This window comes from Eleutherodactylus coqui, chromosome 2 (assembly GCF_035609145.1).
Source record: "Eleutherodactylus coqui strain aEleCoq1 chromosome 2, aEleCoq1.hap1, whole genome shotgun sequence".
Taxonomy (NCBI): Eukaryota; Metazoa; Chordata; class Amphibia; order Anura; family Eleutherodactylidae; genus Eleutherodactylus; species Eleutherodactylus coqui.
In genome coordinates, this window is record NC_089838.1 from 247,036,584 (window position 1) to 247,052,901 (window position 16,318).

The 16,318-nt window shown below is 41.1% G+C and overlaps 1 protein-coding gene across 2 annotated transcripts in view; it reads right to left on the reverse strand.

Annotated features, from left to right (window-relative positions):
* Window positions 1-16,318, reverse strand: part of RHCG (Rh family C glycoprotein) — a 92,907-nt gene that overhangs the window by 23,539 nt on the left and 53,050 nt on the right. For both annotated transcript variants that reach the window (XM_066592802.1, XM_066592801.1), the window contains exons 3-4: window positions 5,613-5,763; window positions 899-1,046 (exon numbers count right to left, since the gene is read on the reverse strand). In XM_066592802.1, coding sequence (XP_066448899.1) covers window positions 899-1,046; window positions 5,613-5,763 — 299 coding nt within the window. The remainder of the gene's footprint in view (window positions 1-898; window positions 1,047-5,612; window positions 5,764-16,318) is intronic.

The following is a 16,318-nucleotide window of genomic DNA, read 5'->3' on the forward strand; positions in this document are numbered from 1 at the left end:
AGTTGTAGGTGGCAAAGCTGATAGTTACAGCGCTTTCCTAAATCTGAAACGTAATACTGTAGAATTTTCCACCTGAGGTAAAAGAATATGGAATTAGAAGTTAGATAGAAAAAAAAATGTAAAACTGGCGCTACCCCTCTCTCACAGCAACAACAAGCAAAATCCAGAAGTATAGAAGAGTGCCACTTTATTGGTATCCAATACAATGTGCTTCATGACGTAAATCTTCTTCATCAGGTAAGGTGAGATATATCACCTCCCAGTATGTATTAGAATTATGCTACAGTATAATCACCATTTTCTATATATGAATAAGTGGTTGGTTATTAGCACTGAAAGACCTGAAGAAGTTGTTCATTTGCCAACTTCTGATGACCTATCCTCAGAACCAGCCATCAATAGTAGATCAGTGAGGGTCCATCATCCAGGATTTCTGCTTATCAGTTGTTTAGTAGGCCAGTGCGCTAATGCAATGAGCTGATTTCTGCAAGAAGCAGACAGCTCTGTTCGCTCTGCAGTGGTCAGACTTGGTATTACAGGCCAAGTTCCCACTGAAATGAATTCAATTTTGGCCTGTAATACCAAGCCTGGCCACAGCAGTTAAAACAGAGCAGTCTGTTTCCTTAGATATCAGTTCAGTGCATGAGCACACTGGCCCAGAGAACATATAATTGGTATGGGTCCCAGACAACAGACCCCTGCTAATCTACTATTGATAGCCTATTTTAAGCATGGGCCATGAATAGTTTACAAATGGACAACCTCTTTAATTTAGATCATATTTTTTAATTGCTATGCCCAATTCTAATATTTAATAATACAGCTGTTAATTTCACATCCAAGGAACATCACTCACTATGAGATTTACAGACACGTCGTATGGAACCAGGCAACTCACCAATCATGGAAAACAGATCGGCTTGATAATTTGATCCTTCGTTGCTGCTACTTTTACTAAGATTTCGACGATGTAAGATCCAAGCGACTGTCAGTCCAAAATATGCTCCAAACGTGTGGATTGTCATGGAGCCACCCGCATCAATGACCTGTGATGAGATATAAATTGGCACATCAACTTTACATACTTACAACATGGCAAGATTAGAGAGTCAAGTGTATCGTTTATTGCAGGTTATGAAACCCGGCTATTCTTATTGACAGTAAGTGAAGGGTCTGTTGCTGACATTGGGCCTAAAGCTTTAGCTAACATTCAGAACAATGTCCACGGGCAGACCGGATTGCGAAATCTGCGTGGGTCACCTGAGCAAAAAATCCGCAAATTAAGCCGCCCATAGAGAAGAACGGGCGTCCGCACATGAATTCAAGCATATTGATTGTTTTGCGGACCTTAGTCCAAAAAGCAAATCACAGCATGCTCCATTTTAGTGCGGTTCCCGCATAGGCGGCTTCAGTGGAAGCCGTCCAATCCGAGGCCCCATCCGCAATTAAATTACAAACGGTCCGCGGATTCCATGGGAAAGTGGGAGTTTTAAAAAAAAAAAAAAAACACAACAAAAAAAAAACAACACACTCCACTGAGCATGTGAGGCGGCATGCCAATCGATGCCTTCACACACATCCACAGTGAAGAAAATAGAAGACCCGGACAAGTAAGCAGTGTTCTCGGCCGCAGGCAGGGTCGGATTCCACTGCGGGCTCCCATCCGCCTGTGGACATTGGGTCTTCGGGCTCTTTCACACCAGCGCATATCAGCCGCGTTTTCACAGCCGGACGATATATAATACCCATCTGATGCATTGGTTTCAGATGCGCTTATTCCCAATGCGTGAAAACGTCCGGCCAGCAAAGATAGTGCATACGATGCGCAATCTGGATGGTTGTTTTTACGCTGGCCAGAAAAGATAGTTCTGGAGCTATTTTCGGCTGGAATACGGCGACCGCTGCCATAGACTCCCTTAGCTAATAAGGCTTACAACAAGGGGAGGGGGCAGGAGCTTAGCAGAGCTAGTTCCTCCCCCTCTCCGCTCCCACCTAGGGGAGCTGACGGCAAAGGGGGCGGGACCTTAGCACACTAGCTCCTGTCCTGCCCACTCCCATTGCAGACAGCCGGCAGGGGGTGGAGAAAGGGAGAGAAGGGGAAGGGAGTTTAGCAGTCACGCTGCTAAACTCCCTGCCATCTCCCTTCTCCGGCAGCTGTCATAATGCTCCCATAGGAGTCTATGGCAGTGGCTGCCATATTCCAGACGAAGATAGTTCAAGAACTATTTTTTGTGGCCGTCGTAAAAACGTTCTGCCAGAATGCACATATGTTTTTATGCATTAGGAATACACCCATCTGAACTGATGCATTGGAAACTAATGCATCAGATGGGCAGAGTTTATCGTCCGACCATGAAAATGCAGCCGATATATGCTCTTGTGAAAGATCCCTTAGAGTAACTTTTTGACAAGCCATAAATGTACATTGTACACAGTAATTATTAGTTATGAACACTATCCCCATCAGGAAGAGAATATCTGCACAAAGCGCTTGTACTTGACAACTTTTTGTGCTCCCACAGCTCCCAGTCCCAATCAGCGGGAGTCCCAATGGTCATAAAGGTTATGCCTTAGGATTTAATGGCTATTTAAGCTTAATAAGCTCCAACTGTCTTCTTTTCCTGTGTTTTTTGTAGTGCGACACCCTTCCCCTTGAGTACTTGCACACATGTCTATGACATTTTTGCTGCGCAACACGCAGGAAAATCGAGCAGGAACTATTTTTTTTTTGCACACGCACAAAATGTGCATGCAAAATGCGCTTATAAGAATAAACCCATTGAAATCAATAGGTTCTGTTTTGTGTGCGAAAACTCACTCGTGTGAAGAAGCCCTTAGGCTGGCTTCACACGAGCGTTTGTGCAGCACAGTATATTTGTGCATGGACAGGGTTTACAGAAGACCATAATCGGTGTGTTTTGCACGTGTCTGCACATATTACTGTCATTTTTGCACGCACAGGGCCAGTTTACTTTGAAAACAATGGGCGATTGGACATGTTGCAATATGCTTCCCGCATAGCATCACATCGCTAATGTGAATGAACCCATTCAAAAGAATGGGGTTTGATAGGGGTCAATCATTATTAATCAATAACCTAACATAAGAAAGATAAGGAAACAGTGTAATAAATGTGACATTAGTTATTTGGTTATATAATGTTATGTATTATATGTAAAACATTCCGGAAGTTGCTAGTAGAATTTGGATATAGAATCATATGTAAAAAGGTATATTCAAGCGTTTATTTGAATATTGATTTTAAAATACTAAATGTATGATTAATTAGATTTTATTCAGCTATCTTACTGAATACCAACTTACCAACTTTGTGCTGACTCCCAGTAGGTGGCTGGACCAGTTTTGTCTATGTGAAAAGTAGAAACAATGTCCCCTCTTTTGATGTGCAAATTGTTGATGGATCTTTAAGATTACATTCTGATTAAGTAGGTACTCAGGCAGCCAGGAGACAACCTTTATTATCACATGTAATTGTTTTATGTATAGTTCAAACAGCTTTGTTGATACCTTTTGTTTAAAAGGCTTTTGATTTACAGCCCTATTGTAATCTGTTGGAATGAGGGTTTGGTCAGCAAAAGTAGAATGAAACTAGGTATTGGAAACGCCTTCTTTCCAACTTGCATATAAACTAGCAATGTACAACAATAAACAGAATTCATTCTGATTTACTAAGTCTGTGTATAGTGGGTCATTATGGTTCTCAACTATGAGTACTCTATATAATATTTCCTCTTAATTTGGATACAGGCAACATTCGCATTTCGGTCTGCGTTCCAGACCCCCCACAGGTTCATATTTGTGCGTTTCACGCCTGTGTGAAGGCGGCCTTAGGTTCCATTCACACTGGGCAGGTCGGTTGCAATAAAAACCGCATCAAAAAGTGCATTTGCAAAACTGCATGTGTTTTTTGTCACATTTTACTACAAGCATAGTAAAAACACACATGGTTGCACCAATGCACTTTTTGGTAGGTTTTTATTACAACCGAACTGCCCCGTGGGAATGGAGCCGTCGGGCGCATTTACACAGGAAATTTTAGCATGTGAATTTTTTGTGTTGCAAGATGCAGAAAACTTGCAGGAAAAAATAGAACCCTTTATTTGCAATGCACTTCACAGTATATACACAATTTAAACTAGATTTTATTAAAAATATTAAAATTAGGGCTGGGAACACACAGAAAGAAACTCCATACGCCTACTCACTCGCTTTTGTAATTACACGCTTATACTCATAACTTTCGATCTTGGCACAACCAGTCATCTGTAAGCATTCCTGCAGTTACCAAACCATTAGCAGGGCAAGAACACTAACATGGAGGTCTGGTTACACTAACTGTGCCTCCCCACTGCTCGGTCTGCCTCAGAAGCCTCTGAAACTGCTGTGCAACATTTGTAAATGATGCTTGAGTGGTCTATGGTTTCATAGTGGTATTGGGCTTTTTGCATTAAGTAATAATCAATCCCTCAGTTTGGCTCTTGATTTATAGCTAAAGAATGATACTAGCAACCAATCAAGAGCCAGGGGAGGTGTTCATAATCACTTAATGCAGTAAGCCCAGGACCATTATCCTGCAATGGACCACCCCCCTGGCCCCTCTAGCGTCATTTGGGTTTGAAAGGCTGATTTTGCGGCTGTGGCAGGCAGGCTGTGCAGTGGGGGATGTATGTCTGTGAGGCAGGCTGTGCAGTGGGGGAGGTATGTCTAACCTGTCTGGTTCAGTATGTAGGAACGCTAACAGATGGACAATATGGCAGCAATTATCGCCCCCAGCCGATGCCTTCGACATCAATATGGCACGTTTGTATTGCTCAATTTGTTGGCATGTATTTATTTGATACAACCTCTTTAAATTAAGATATTTTAAGTTGATTCGCCTGTCAATAGGATTGGTGATAAAAGTCTGGTTGGTGGGTGTCTCACCACTAAGACCCAATCGATTCAAAGAAAGGGGTTCCCATGCCTCCCTCTCCTCCTTACTGTGGGGTCACTGCATCCTCTTCAATGAGGAGGATATTGAATAGAGCAGCAGTCAAGCATGTGCAATGGCACTCCATTTATTTTCAATGGGACTCTCGGAGATATCTTGTACTCTGCCATTTCCATCAAGCAGAGGGGGACATGGGACCCCCATCAATCAGACTTTTATCACCTATTTGATAAATAGGTAATAAATCAATTTTGGTAAACCCCTTTAAGAAAAATCCAACCTTTTATGACATAACCACATTATAGTGTTCAATAGCTTCCATTTATTTGCAGGTGTGAAAGCCAAAATAGAACTGTATTATGGCAAAAGGTAATAAATAAAAGTATTACAGATCATCCCTGACAAGCTGTCAAGATTTATTCATTTGTACACGACCAACTCCCATTCCTTAGAAAAGTGGATTGCATCAAATTCGCAGCAAACAAGTGACATTTCACAAAAACTTTTTGTCCTCCACCCAAATAACTTTTATGACTTATCAATGGTAGTTGGTCGATTACTTAAACTGATCATCATATAAACTAGGTCACCATGGTTTTACTGTAGTTATTTCATGTTCACTTACATACTATAGATAAAGGAAATTAGACATGTAACTTACATGAAGCTTATCTAGAAGAACCCATTCATTCACCGAGAAGAGGGTCACTTGAAAGAGAGTCATTAACATCACTTGTACAGGACTAACTTTGCCCAGAACCCCTCCATATGCAATACATACGGATGCCACACAGAAGTCAGCATTGATCAGGCTGGAAGAGAACACAAAATAATTTCCAGTTACAATTTCACACTCCCATTAGCCTCACTTAACCATTTCCGCTTCATTTGAGGAGCAGAGAAACAGAAAAAAAAAGAACAAAATTAAACATTTTTCTTTCATTTCCCATTGATTTCAAGGTTTGTTTTTTTTAAAACAAAAAACTGAAATATCTGTTTATTATTTAATTCCGTTCCGTCTAGTTTCTGTTTTTCAAATGGATCAAATAGTGCAGCTCACTGCACTAATACTAGAATATCTAAAAAAAAAAAAAAAAAAAAAAAATATCAGTTTCATTAGGAGGACTAGAGATGAGCAAACATACTCGTTTCGAGTAATTACTCGATCGAGCACCGCGATTTTCGAGTACTTCCGTACCCGGGTGAAAAGATTCGGGGGGCGTGGCGGAGCGGGGGGTAGCAGCGGGGAACAGGGGGGAGCCCTCTCTCTCTCCCTCTCCCCCCACTCCCCGCTGCAACCCCCCACTTACCCACGGCGCCCCCGAAGCTTTTCGCCCGAGTACGGAAGTACTCGAAAATCGCGGCACTCGGGCGAAAAAGGGGCGTGGCCGAGTAGGTTCGCACATCACTAATTAGGACCTCAAAACTGCAATATCTTCAGAACCATTTTGCTTATATATAAAGTATCTTAGTGTCTGGAGCCCTTCCCAGGGTGGTAATTTTTAATCTCCTATGCACAAATACACAATTGTCTTATACTTGTCTTAGTACACTTTGTAATCGCTACACCTGAGATTTGACCTTAAAGAATAAAGGAGACGTTTTGAAATTATCCTCCAGGTATGTTGTATAACTTATGAATAAGCATATCGTCTTGGGCAGTGTGATATAAAGCCTATTAATCCTACCATTCCCATCATCATTCTTGCTCACACAGGTTACAAAATCTTTTGTGCAACAGCAAAGCTACAGAACTTTATAGAACTTTGAAACTTGATTTTTCACAACTAATAAGTGAAATTATCCTGGGGGGGGGGGGATGGACAGTCAGGGGGTTACTGGTGACCTGGGGCCAGCTGACATACAGATGTGTCCACTCTTGCTTGTGTTTGACATCGAAGGGCTTTTTAAGGTCTTAAGAATTGATTGGAGGTCAGCTATTGATGACCTACCCTGTGGACTGATCATCAACTATGAAGACGTGGAAAACCTCTTTAATTAAGGACTCACATTTCCCATGATACAAAAAAAATCAATATATTCTTGCACCATCCAGTAAAAAATAAAGTATATTTTAAACAGTCTTTTTTTTTTTTTTTTTTAAACATAGAAGCCTATGGGTGACGAATGGCCATTAGATGGCATCCATCAGACATATGCTTTTGGAAATCTCATGCTACACATCTTGGCATATGTCGCATTAAAGGAGGGCACATCTGTAAACTGGTACATCTATATATATATAAAGCTGAAAGCCCTCACTGACTGACTCACTGACTGACTGACTGACTCACTGACTCGCCAAAAGTTCTCCAACTTCCCGATATCGTAGAAACATGAATTTTGGCACGAGCATAGATTATCTCCAAAATAGGAAAAGTAATTGGGTCCCAACTCGATTATTCAATTCTATCGCAAAAGAATTGGCGTCGAAATTTTACGTACATAATCTAAATCTGTCACTTCCCAATGCCTTAGAAACTTTAAATTTGGCACGGGCATTGATTATGACATAAATAGGAAAAGCTAATGGGTCCCAACACGATTATTCAATTCTATGTGCAAAAGAATTAGCGTCCACATTTTACGTACGGAATCTAATTTTCTCACTTTCCGGTGTCATAGAAACAGGAAATTTGGCACGAGCATTGATTATGTCATAAATAGGAAAAGTTCATAGGTCACAACTCGATTATTCAATTCTATGCGCAAATGAATTGGCGTCAAAATTTTACGTGCGGAATGTAATTTTTTCACTTTCCGGTGTCATAGAAACGGGAAATTTGGCACAGGCATTGATTATGTCATAAATAGGAAAAGCTAATGGGTCCCAACTCGATTATTCAATTCTATGCGCAAAAGAATTGGCATCGAAATTTTACGTGCGGAAGGTAATTTTTTCACTTTCCGGTGTCATAGAAACAGGAAATTTGGCAGGAGCATTGATTATGTCATAAATAGGAAAAGCTAATGGGTCCCAACTCGATTATTCAAGTCTATGCGCAAAAGAATTAGCGTCCAAATTTTACGTGCAGAATGTAATTTTTTCACTTTCCGGTGTCAGAAACGTGAAATTTGGCACGAGCATTGATTATGTCATAAATAGAAAAAGCTAATGGGTCCCAACTCGATTATTCAATTCTAGCGCAAAAGAATTGGCGTCGAAATTTTACGTACGGAATGTAATTTTTTCACTTTCCGGTGTCATAGAAACGGGAAATTTGGCACGAGCATTGATTATGTCATAAATAGGAAAAGTTAATGGGTCCCAACTCCATTATTCAATTCTAGCGCAAAAGAATTGGCGTCAATTTTACATGCGGAATGTAATTTTTTCACTTTCCGGTGTCATAGAAACGGGAAATTTGGCACGAGCATTGATTATGTCATAAATAGGAAAAGTTAATGGGTCCCAACTCCATTATTCAATTCTATGCGCAAAAGAATTGGCGTCAATTTTACATGCGGAATGTAATTTTTTCACTTTCCGGTGTCATAGAAACAGGAAATTTGGCCCGAGCATTGATTATGTCATAAATAGGAAAAGCTAATGGGTCCCAACTCCATTATTCAATTCTATGCGCAAAAGAATTGGCGTCAATTTTACATGCGGAATGTAATTTTTTCACTTTCCGGTGTCATAGAAACGGGAAATTTGGCACGAGCATTGATTATGTCAGAAATAGGAAAAGTTAATGGGTCCCAACTCGATTATTCAATTCTAGCGCAAAAGAATTAGTGTCCAAATTTTACGTATGTAATCTAATTCTCTCACTTCCTGATGTCATTTTATATAAAGGAAACATCGCATGGTTACCTCCCCGTGGTATTTCCTTGGTAACGCAGAGAACTATGCAAAATGGTGAACATATTTTTTTTCCTCAGTATCTCTAAAGTAACCACGACTTCATAAGATTTTCCATGTGAACACCAGATAAACACCAGTACCAAATTAACTCGGGCGAAGCCGGGTATATCAGCTAGTTTTACCATATATGTTTTAGTTGTCCAAAGTCTAGGTTCTCTCACCGGCTTTTATGCAGTTATTCTAAGAGTGCAAAGTCACAGAAAATCTATGGAACATTCTGTACACACAGAGCAATTTTCTATTCCCAGTTCTGCACATAAGAAATGGTGGACTTGTTTCACTATACCCCCAACTTCCTCTTACAGTGTATTATACCATCAATTGTATATATGACATTAGAATATATCAGCATTATACTTTTTAAGACCAGGAAAAAGTAGCTGGCGTCTACAAAAGTTATTATCCTTGAGTGCTAAAGATTCTGCAAAGGTCAGGGATTAACTGTATTAACTGCCCCCTCATAGCTTTTGATCGCACATATCAGCTTTAACTTTAATTAATAAAAAACAAAACTTTGCTATATACACAAGGTAACATGCAATGCATTTTGGACTTTTTTGAAAAGCAAAATTATAAGGTTCTCTTGCTGTAGACTTATTCCAATGAATAGATTGTGAAACTTCATGGTGGTGAACTACCTGGTATTTGGAAGGATTCAAGTCTATGGTAATGTCATCTATGGCAAGCATATGAATGTTAAAGGAGTTGTCTCTACATGTGAACACCTTTCTATATTCCAGTCTGGTTGGTCAGAGTGGGTTCAGCTTCATAAGCCCTTGTTGATCACATAACTTGAAACAAATGGACCCCAATGCAAAATCTGTAGCAGGGCTCTCACCTATAAAGTTTAATGCATATGTACAGGGGATGTCCTCATAAGGTATCTTAAATAAAGGTTATGGAAATATCCAGTGGGAGGAAGTGCTATTTGCAATATACACTATCATCACCTCTGTAACATACAGTAGATGGTGACCATGCTGGACTTGACAAGAACATGGAGATCCAGTGCAGTCACCTTTGAGTGCAGTGTCTGGGGTTATTCATCCATCTGAACTCATTTAAATGCGCCCTCTCAAAGGTATTCAAATGAGTTTGGGTGGATTACTTAGCTACACCACTCAATTGAATTGAGCAGTGGCTTTCAGCGCTCACCTTCCCCGTCGTTCTCCTGATGTAAGTTTAACACTTACATCCTTGGACTCAGCGGATCACCTAGTTTCAGCTCAAACTTAATTTATAGGGCTAAAAGTAGGTGACAGATTCCCTTTAAGGGATTAATCTTGGTGGTTGCACAAATTAAAAATTAAAGCACCACTTTGATATTTTTTTTCCATTCATTATGTAGCTAGCCCCCAGTGAACTAATATTGCCTTGGCTAGTAATTTCTCTATATCTGGAACTCCTGATCTCTAGCTCCTCAACTGGCCATGAGATCTCAATTCTGGCCAACTCAGATTTACTTGGGTTTATGTGTTCAGTTTCTATTACATGGAGTGTACCACAGAAATTGCCTAGAGGGGGATGCAGACAGTTACTGTTGATGATCATGTAAGAGGGGCGAGCCATGCTCTGCTCCCCTCTTATGAATATCAGCAGCTCACAGCTGCTCCAGAGGTAAGGTTCATTCATTGCCACTATCAGCCACTCAATGACATCCAGGACAAAGCCATGGAAGTGCCCCAGGCTGCACTATTGAGTTTGGTCACAGGGGGGAGCCTAAGTCTCATGGAAGAACTGGCTGCTAAGAGGGGTCCATTGAGCTGTATTACAGAACATTGTGAGGTTTCTAGAAAAGGTCTTTAATTTTCTGTGTGACCCCATGTTAAACTGTGAGGAAGTGCCAACAGCAATCTGGAACAGTGTGATAGAAAGCTTGGAGTGAGGCAAAGCAGAGGTTAATTGAGTAGTGCATAAAAGAGAGCCACCAAACAGCAGAGGGGTGTGGGCCAGAGACAGCAAGGTCTTAAAGTGGTAGAGATCGTCTCCTTTGGAAGCAGCACAGAGACCACCAAAGGCCCTGATAACCTGGAGGCCAAAGTGAACATCAGCCATGGAAGATAGAATGAATATAGGTGGCAATGGCAGTGTTGCAGAGATGAACATCCTGTAGCTGATCATATAATGCTGTGCTGATGCATCATGGGATTAAAGTGAAAGTGAAAGCAACATCATGATGATGCCTGATAGAAATTAGACTGGAGGTTGCAGTGCTTAGAAAATACTACAGTCTATAGAAGAGACCTCCAGATTGTGACAGGCAATTAGGTGAGGGGGACTGGGATGAAAAATTGTGTTTTCACTGGAGTAACACTAAGGAATCTGAAGAACGTCTACTTACAGTAAGAATTGTAGCCCCAGTGGCCTAATGCAAAAAGGCACTGGCCTCCTAAGCCAAGGATTGTGGGTTTGAGTCCTATCTGGGGTGTTTGCCCACCGTCCATCTATAAACTAGCATGTTTGCTTGCATTGTGGTTCAGTCATTACCACTGGGGTCCTGGGTTCAAATCCCACAAAAAACAACATCCTCATGCAGTCTTTATGTTTTAGACAGACATCTGTCTAGGATGATTTAGTGAATCCTGCATTTCATTCTTCACTGGAGTTTTCTTTCAAGTTTAGGATAAAGGATTGTCTTGGTTGTGATTGAATTGGGAACCCACAAGCCCTTGTGGTGAACTGTCAGTGCAAGAAAAGAAAGACAAATTTGACTGATACCATATGGATTGCCTGAATCTTGGCTTTTTGGTTACCATTTGGCCATGTTGCTACATGAGAGATTACTGTATAACAATATCTGTGCATCCCTAGAGATGATCAACTTATCCTAAAAAGGTACCTGGTTTATTTATTTTGGTCTGATTCTTCACTTTGGAAAACTTTGATTAAAGGGGTGGTCTCGCGAAAGCAAGTGGGTCTATACACTTCTGTATGGCCATATTAATGCACTTTGTAATATACATCGTGCATTAAATATGAGCCATACAGAAGTTATTCACTTACCTGCTCCGTTGCTAGCGTCCCCGTTGCCATGGTTCCGTCTAACTTCGGTGTCTTCTTGCTTTTTTAGACGCGCTTGCGCAGATGCATCTTCTCCCTTCGGCTGGTCTTGGAAGCATCGGCGTTTTGGCTCCGCCCCCTTTTCGCGTCATCGCGTAGCTCCGCCCCCGTCATGTGCCGATTCCAGCCAATCAGGAGGCTGGAACCGACACACGTCATGGGGCGGAGCTACGCAATGATGCGTACAAGGGGGCGGAGCCAAAATGCCGATGCTGCCGAGCGGAGCCGAAGGGAGAAGAAGGGAGAAGACGGATCTGCGCAAGCGCGTCTAAAAAGGCAAGAAGACACCGAAATTAGACGGAACCATGGCAACGGGGACGCTAGCAACGGAGCAGGTAAGTGAATAACTTCTGTATGGCTCATATTTAATGCACGATGTATATTACAAAGTGCATTAATATGGCCATACAGAAGTGTATAGACCCACTTGCTTTCGCGAGACCACCCCTTTAATAGCAGGGGATGAGATCAGTATTAGAAAATCAAGCAATACAATACCTGCACATATGTAATGTAAAGTTCGCAGATGCTTTAACCCTTTGCAATCCAATTTTGGATTCTGGGTTTCCTAGGGGGCTCTCTTTCTGCCATTATACAATGGCGCCATCTGCTGGCTAGAGCCAGTACTGCAGTATGTGACATGCCGGAGAGGCCCTGACAAAGTGGCCGGCAATATATAGTAAGAATACCCTGCTGGACATCTTCCGACATCGGAGCTGCACAGGCTTCAATCAGAATGTAGGAAGGCGTCAGACAGTTGATTGGAAAGGGTTAATAAAATGTCACTAGGTGTTTAAAGATCCCTGGGAAAAAGCCAATCCCCAGCTGAGATATAGGAGCAGTCTAATTTGGTTATTTATTATGGGTAGTTCATTATTAAAGTTATTTAAATTCATATCTTATACGTTGTTGGAGTTACATCACACAAATGCAAAAAACCTGAATACAAATTAATTAAAATGGTGACATTAGTCTGAACAAGCCAGTGCTGCTCTATGAATCATTCCTCACACCTTTTATTAAAAGTTACACACCTTTTTTTTGTAATTTGGTGACAAAACCAATTTAAACGTTAGGCAGTGGGTTCCCAACATTTTTAATATATCATATAGGCCGACACCATAAAATTTCAGTAAGATACAGCATGTGCCAAGTCTAGTTTCACATGGGCGAGTGCGGTATCAAACTGTGACACTCAGCCCGATATCACACTCGTGTGATGTCTCTGCGGATGCAAGACTTTTTTTTTTTGAGTCAGAAGCGCCTCACATCACGTCAGGGACGTAGCGATCCTTGGCAGGGTTTCCCATTGTTTTCAAAGGGAAGCATTGCATCGCACTTGTGTGCAACTTTTTCCGGCGCCGTTGAAAAAAAAATGCCCATGTGTATCATTAAGATAGGCTCATCGCGGAAAATTTTGCAGAAAATTATGGGCGACATTAGTGCTCCCCTGCGGCGGAATATCGCTTGCGATATTTTGCCCTGCCCGTTGACACTCAGCCTAAGGCAATCTATTTGATCTATTTTGGCCATGAGGACGCAATGATTTTTTGGGGAATTTTGATCTCTACTTTTCAAAAACTAACCTTTTTATTATTTCGTCAACATGCCCATATGAGGGATGTTTTCTGTGTGGTGAATTATAGCTTTTTTTGGTACCATTTTTGGGTGCATGTAACGTATTGTAAAGCTTACATTTTTTTTTGAGTGCAGAGAAAGAGGACACATCAATTCTGCCATTGTTTTGGGGCCAATCTCCTCCCCTTGCTGAGAGGGACAGAGTATATCAGCTGGGAGTGAAAACCCAGCCGATATACGCCTGTCTGAATAAGCCCTAAATGACATGATACATTTTTCTCTGTGGGTGAGTACGATTAAGACAATAACAAATTATAATTTTGGATTATAAAACTCATTTTTTGGGGAATTATTACATTTGAACGTTGAATTTGAAGCCCCATAACTTTATTTTTCAATGGGCGTAGCTCTGTGAGGGCTTGATTTTTGCGTGGCAAGCTTTTTTTATTTGTTCTGTTTCTGGGTACAAATGGCTTTTTTGATCACGGTTATTGTGTTTTTTGGATAAATAGTGTTCAGTTTATGATGATACCAAATATGCAGGGTTTTTTAAATATAAAAATAGGGGGAAATGTGCAAAAAGTTGGTTTTTTTTACATTTTTTTGTTTTACATTATTTTTTTTTTTACATTTTTTATGTCTCTGTAGAGGAATTGAACAGCTAGGATAATGCATTGCAGGACATTGTGTCCTGTGGATAAGGGAAGAAACAGAAGTTTATGTCCTGTTGTGTTAAATACTCCGCAGCCAGGAGGTAAACATACTTCCTGTGGTGTTAAGGGGTTAATGTTAGAATGATTTCATAAGTACAGCAGACTCCATTGACTAGGTGTATAAGAGCATTATTTTTGTGTGTGGCCCTTGACTTATACCTTATAACCCTAACCAAGGATGGTGTAATAAGGGATCTGGATACCAGAAATGAACTCAAAAATAATAATCTACTACTCGGGCAACACAAAGCGTATTTGTTGCATTCACAATGAGTAAAAAAAGCTTGTTGGTTACAGGCTTTTTTTTATATTTGATTATCACCAAGCTCTGTAACACTATTGTAACTGCTAAGCTCTTAGAAGGTTGTTTCCAGGGGGTTGGGAAATTTTCTGATGTCATTTCCCGCTTGCGTTCGGTCTTCCGCACGGACGATATGCTGTCCTTAAATGTACATCTGCATGGAAAACCATATGGATATGCGTCCATATGCAACTTGCTTCCGTGATCAAATGCGAATATGTGCAAGCGGAATCTGACCCGTTCATGTGAGCCCAGCCTTAGGCTCACTGACATTGCCACACTCACTGTCACTAGGTCATAACAGGAATCCCGAGACGCTTGAACCAGCCCCAATTATAGTCTTGGGCTCTGCCTTTGATGGAACTCACGAATCGCTACACTCACCGTCCGCACCCAGGACCAATAACACGTATCATAGCGTAACCAGCAGTTAACTGTCTAGACTTCACAGTATGTGAAAATACACATTGTCAATAACCAGCAACGCTACACTGCAATAATGAACATAAGTGAACCACATGAGCATTCCTAGTTGTGGCACTAAGAACACAGCACACAATTCAGCTCACACACGTTCGATACAAGGGAGTGTGGAACATGGAGGCAACAGCATCAACTCGCTTATAATTGGACCATCTAGGAATCAGTATGATTATTTAGTAATCAGATAATAGGCAGTAATTGAAAACCACAAAACTTAGATAGTAACATAGTATGTAAGGCCGAAAAAAGACAGAGGCCATCTAGTTTAGCCTATTACCCCCCAATGTTGATCCAGAGGAAGGAAAACAAAAATAATGGAGGTAAAAGCCAATCTTCCCCTTCACTTAAGGGAAAAAAACTCCTTCCAGACTCCAATCTGGCAGGTCAGAAGCATTACATTTCTAAGGGCTCCTTAGCTTCTAGAATTTGTCTGCCTTATGTGTATTAGTATACATATGGGCAAGGGCATAACTATAGGGGATGCAAGGGATGCGGTTGCACCCGGGCCCATTTTGATTTTGATGGGATAAAAAAAAAAAAAAAAAAAAGAAAACAAGACATGCTCTAGGTTTCTGCAATGTGCTATTTTTTTTTTATCTCCCACGTATTCCTAGGGAAGCTTCTTTTTATTGCATTGCAACAAATGCGAGTTGCGATGCGATTTTAACATTACTAAGTCCCATTGACTTATGCAATAAAAAATAAATTGCACGATTTTATGCAAGATTTTTCTAAAAATAAAAAAAAAACGCTTCGCTGACACTCACAAATCGCAGTGAATAAAGATGCAAAATTTTCCTATGATTTTATTGCGACAAAATCGCCTGTGTGAAGCCCGCATTACAGCTCCTGCACACTGGTGATTGTTGGCTCCTGCTCAATGGTGATTCACCTCTTGATATCGCCCTCGCAGTCCTTCTGAAAACCCCTGTATGCGAGGTGTTTTCAAAAAGGAACAGCCTTGCATCCCTGCAACGCTGAAGGAATCCCCCATGGCAAGGAGAGGGAGGCAGCGCTACAGGGATCTCCTAGAGATCTCCCCATAACTGCAGAGATAGGACGACTTCCCCAAGAGCGGAGGCGAGAGTGAGTGGGGCTAGAGAGGATTCTCATAGGGATTCCTCTCTAGCCAAGAGAGGACGGGGCTAGAGTATAGCACACATCCTTCATAGTCTAGGCTACTCAATCACCCCATGTATAAAAAGCGTGCATGCAGTACATTTTTAGTTTTTACTTTATCATAGGCCCAATGCCCACAGACGGATTTTCGCTGCTGAATTCACGGCCAGACACCTACTGCAAATTCCGCAGCAATGTCCGTCCATAGACATGCTATATTAAAAGATTCTTCCTTGCCCATGAGT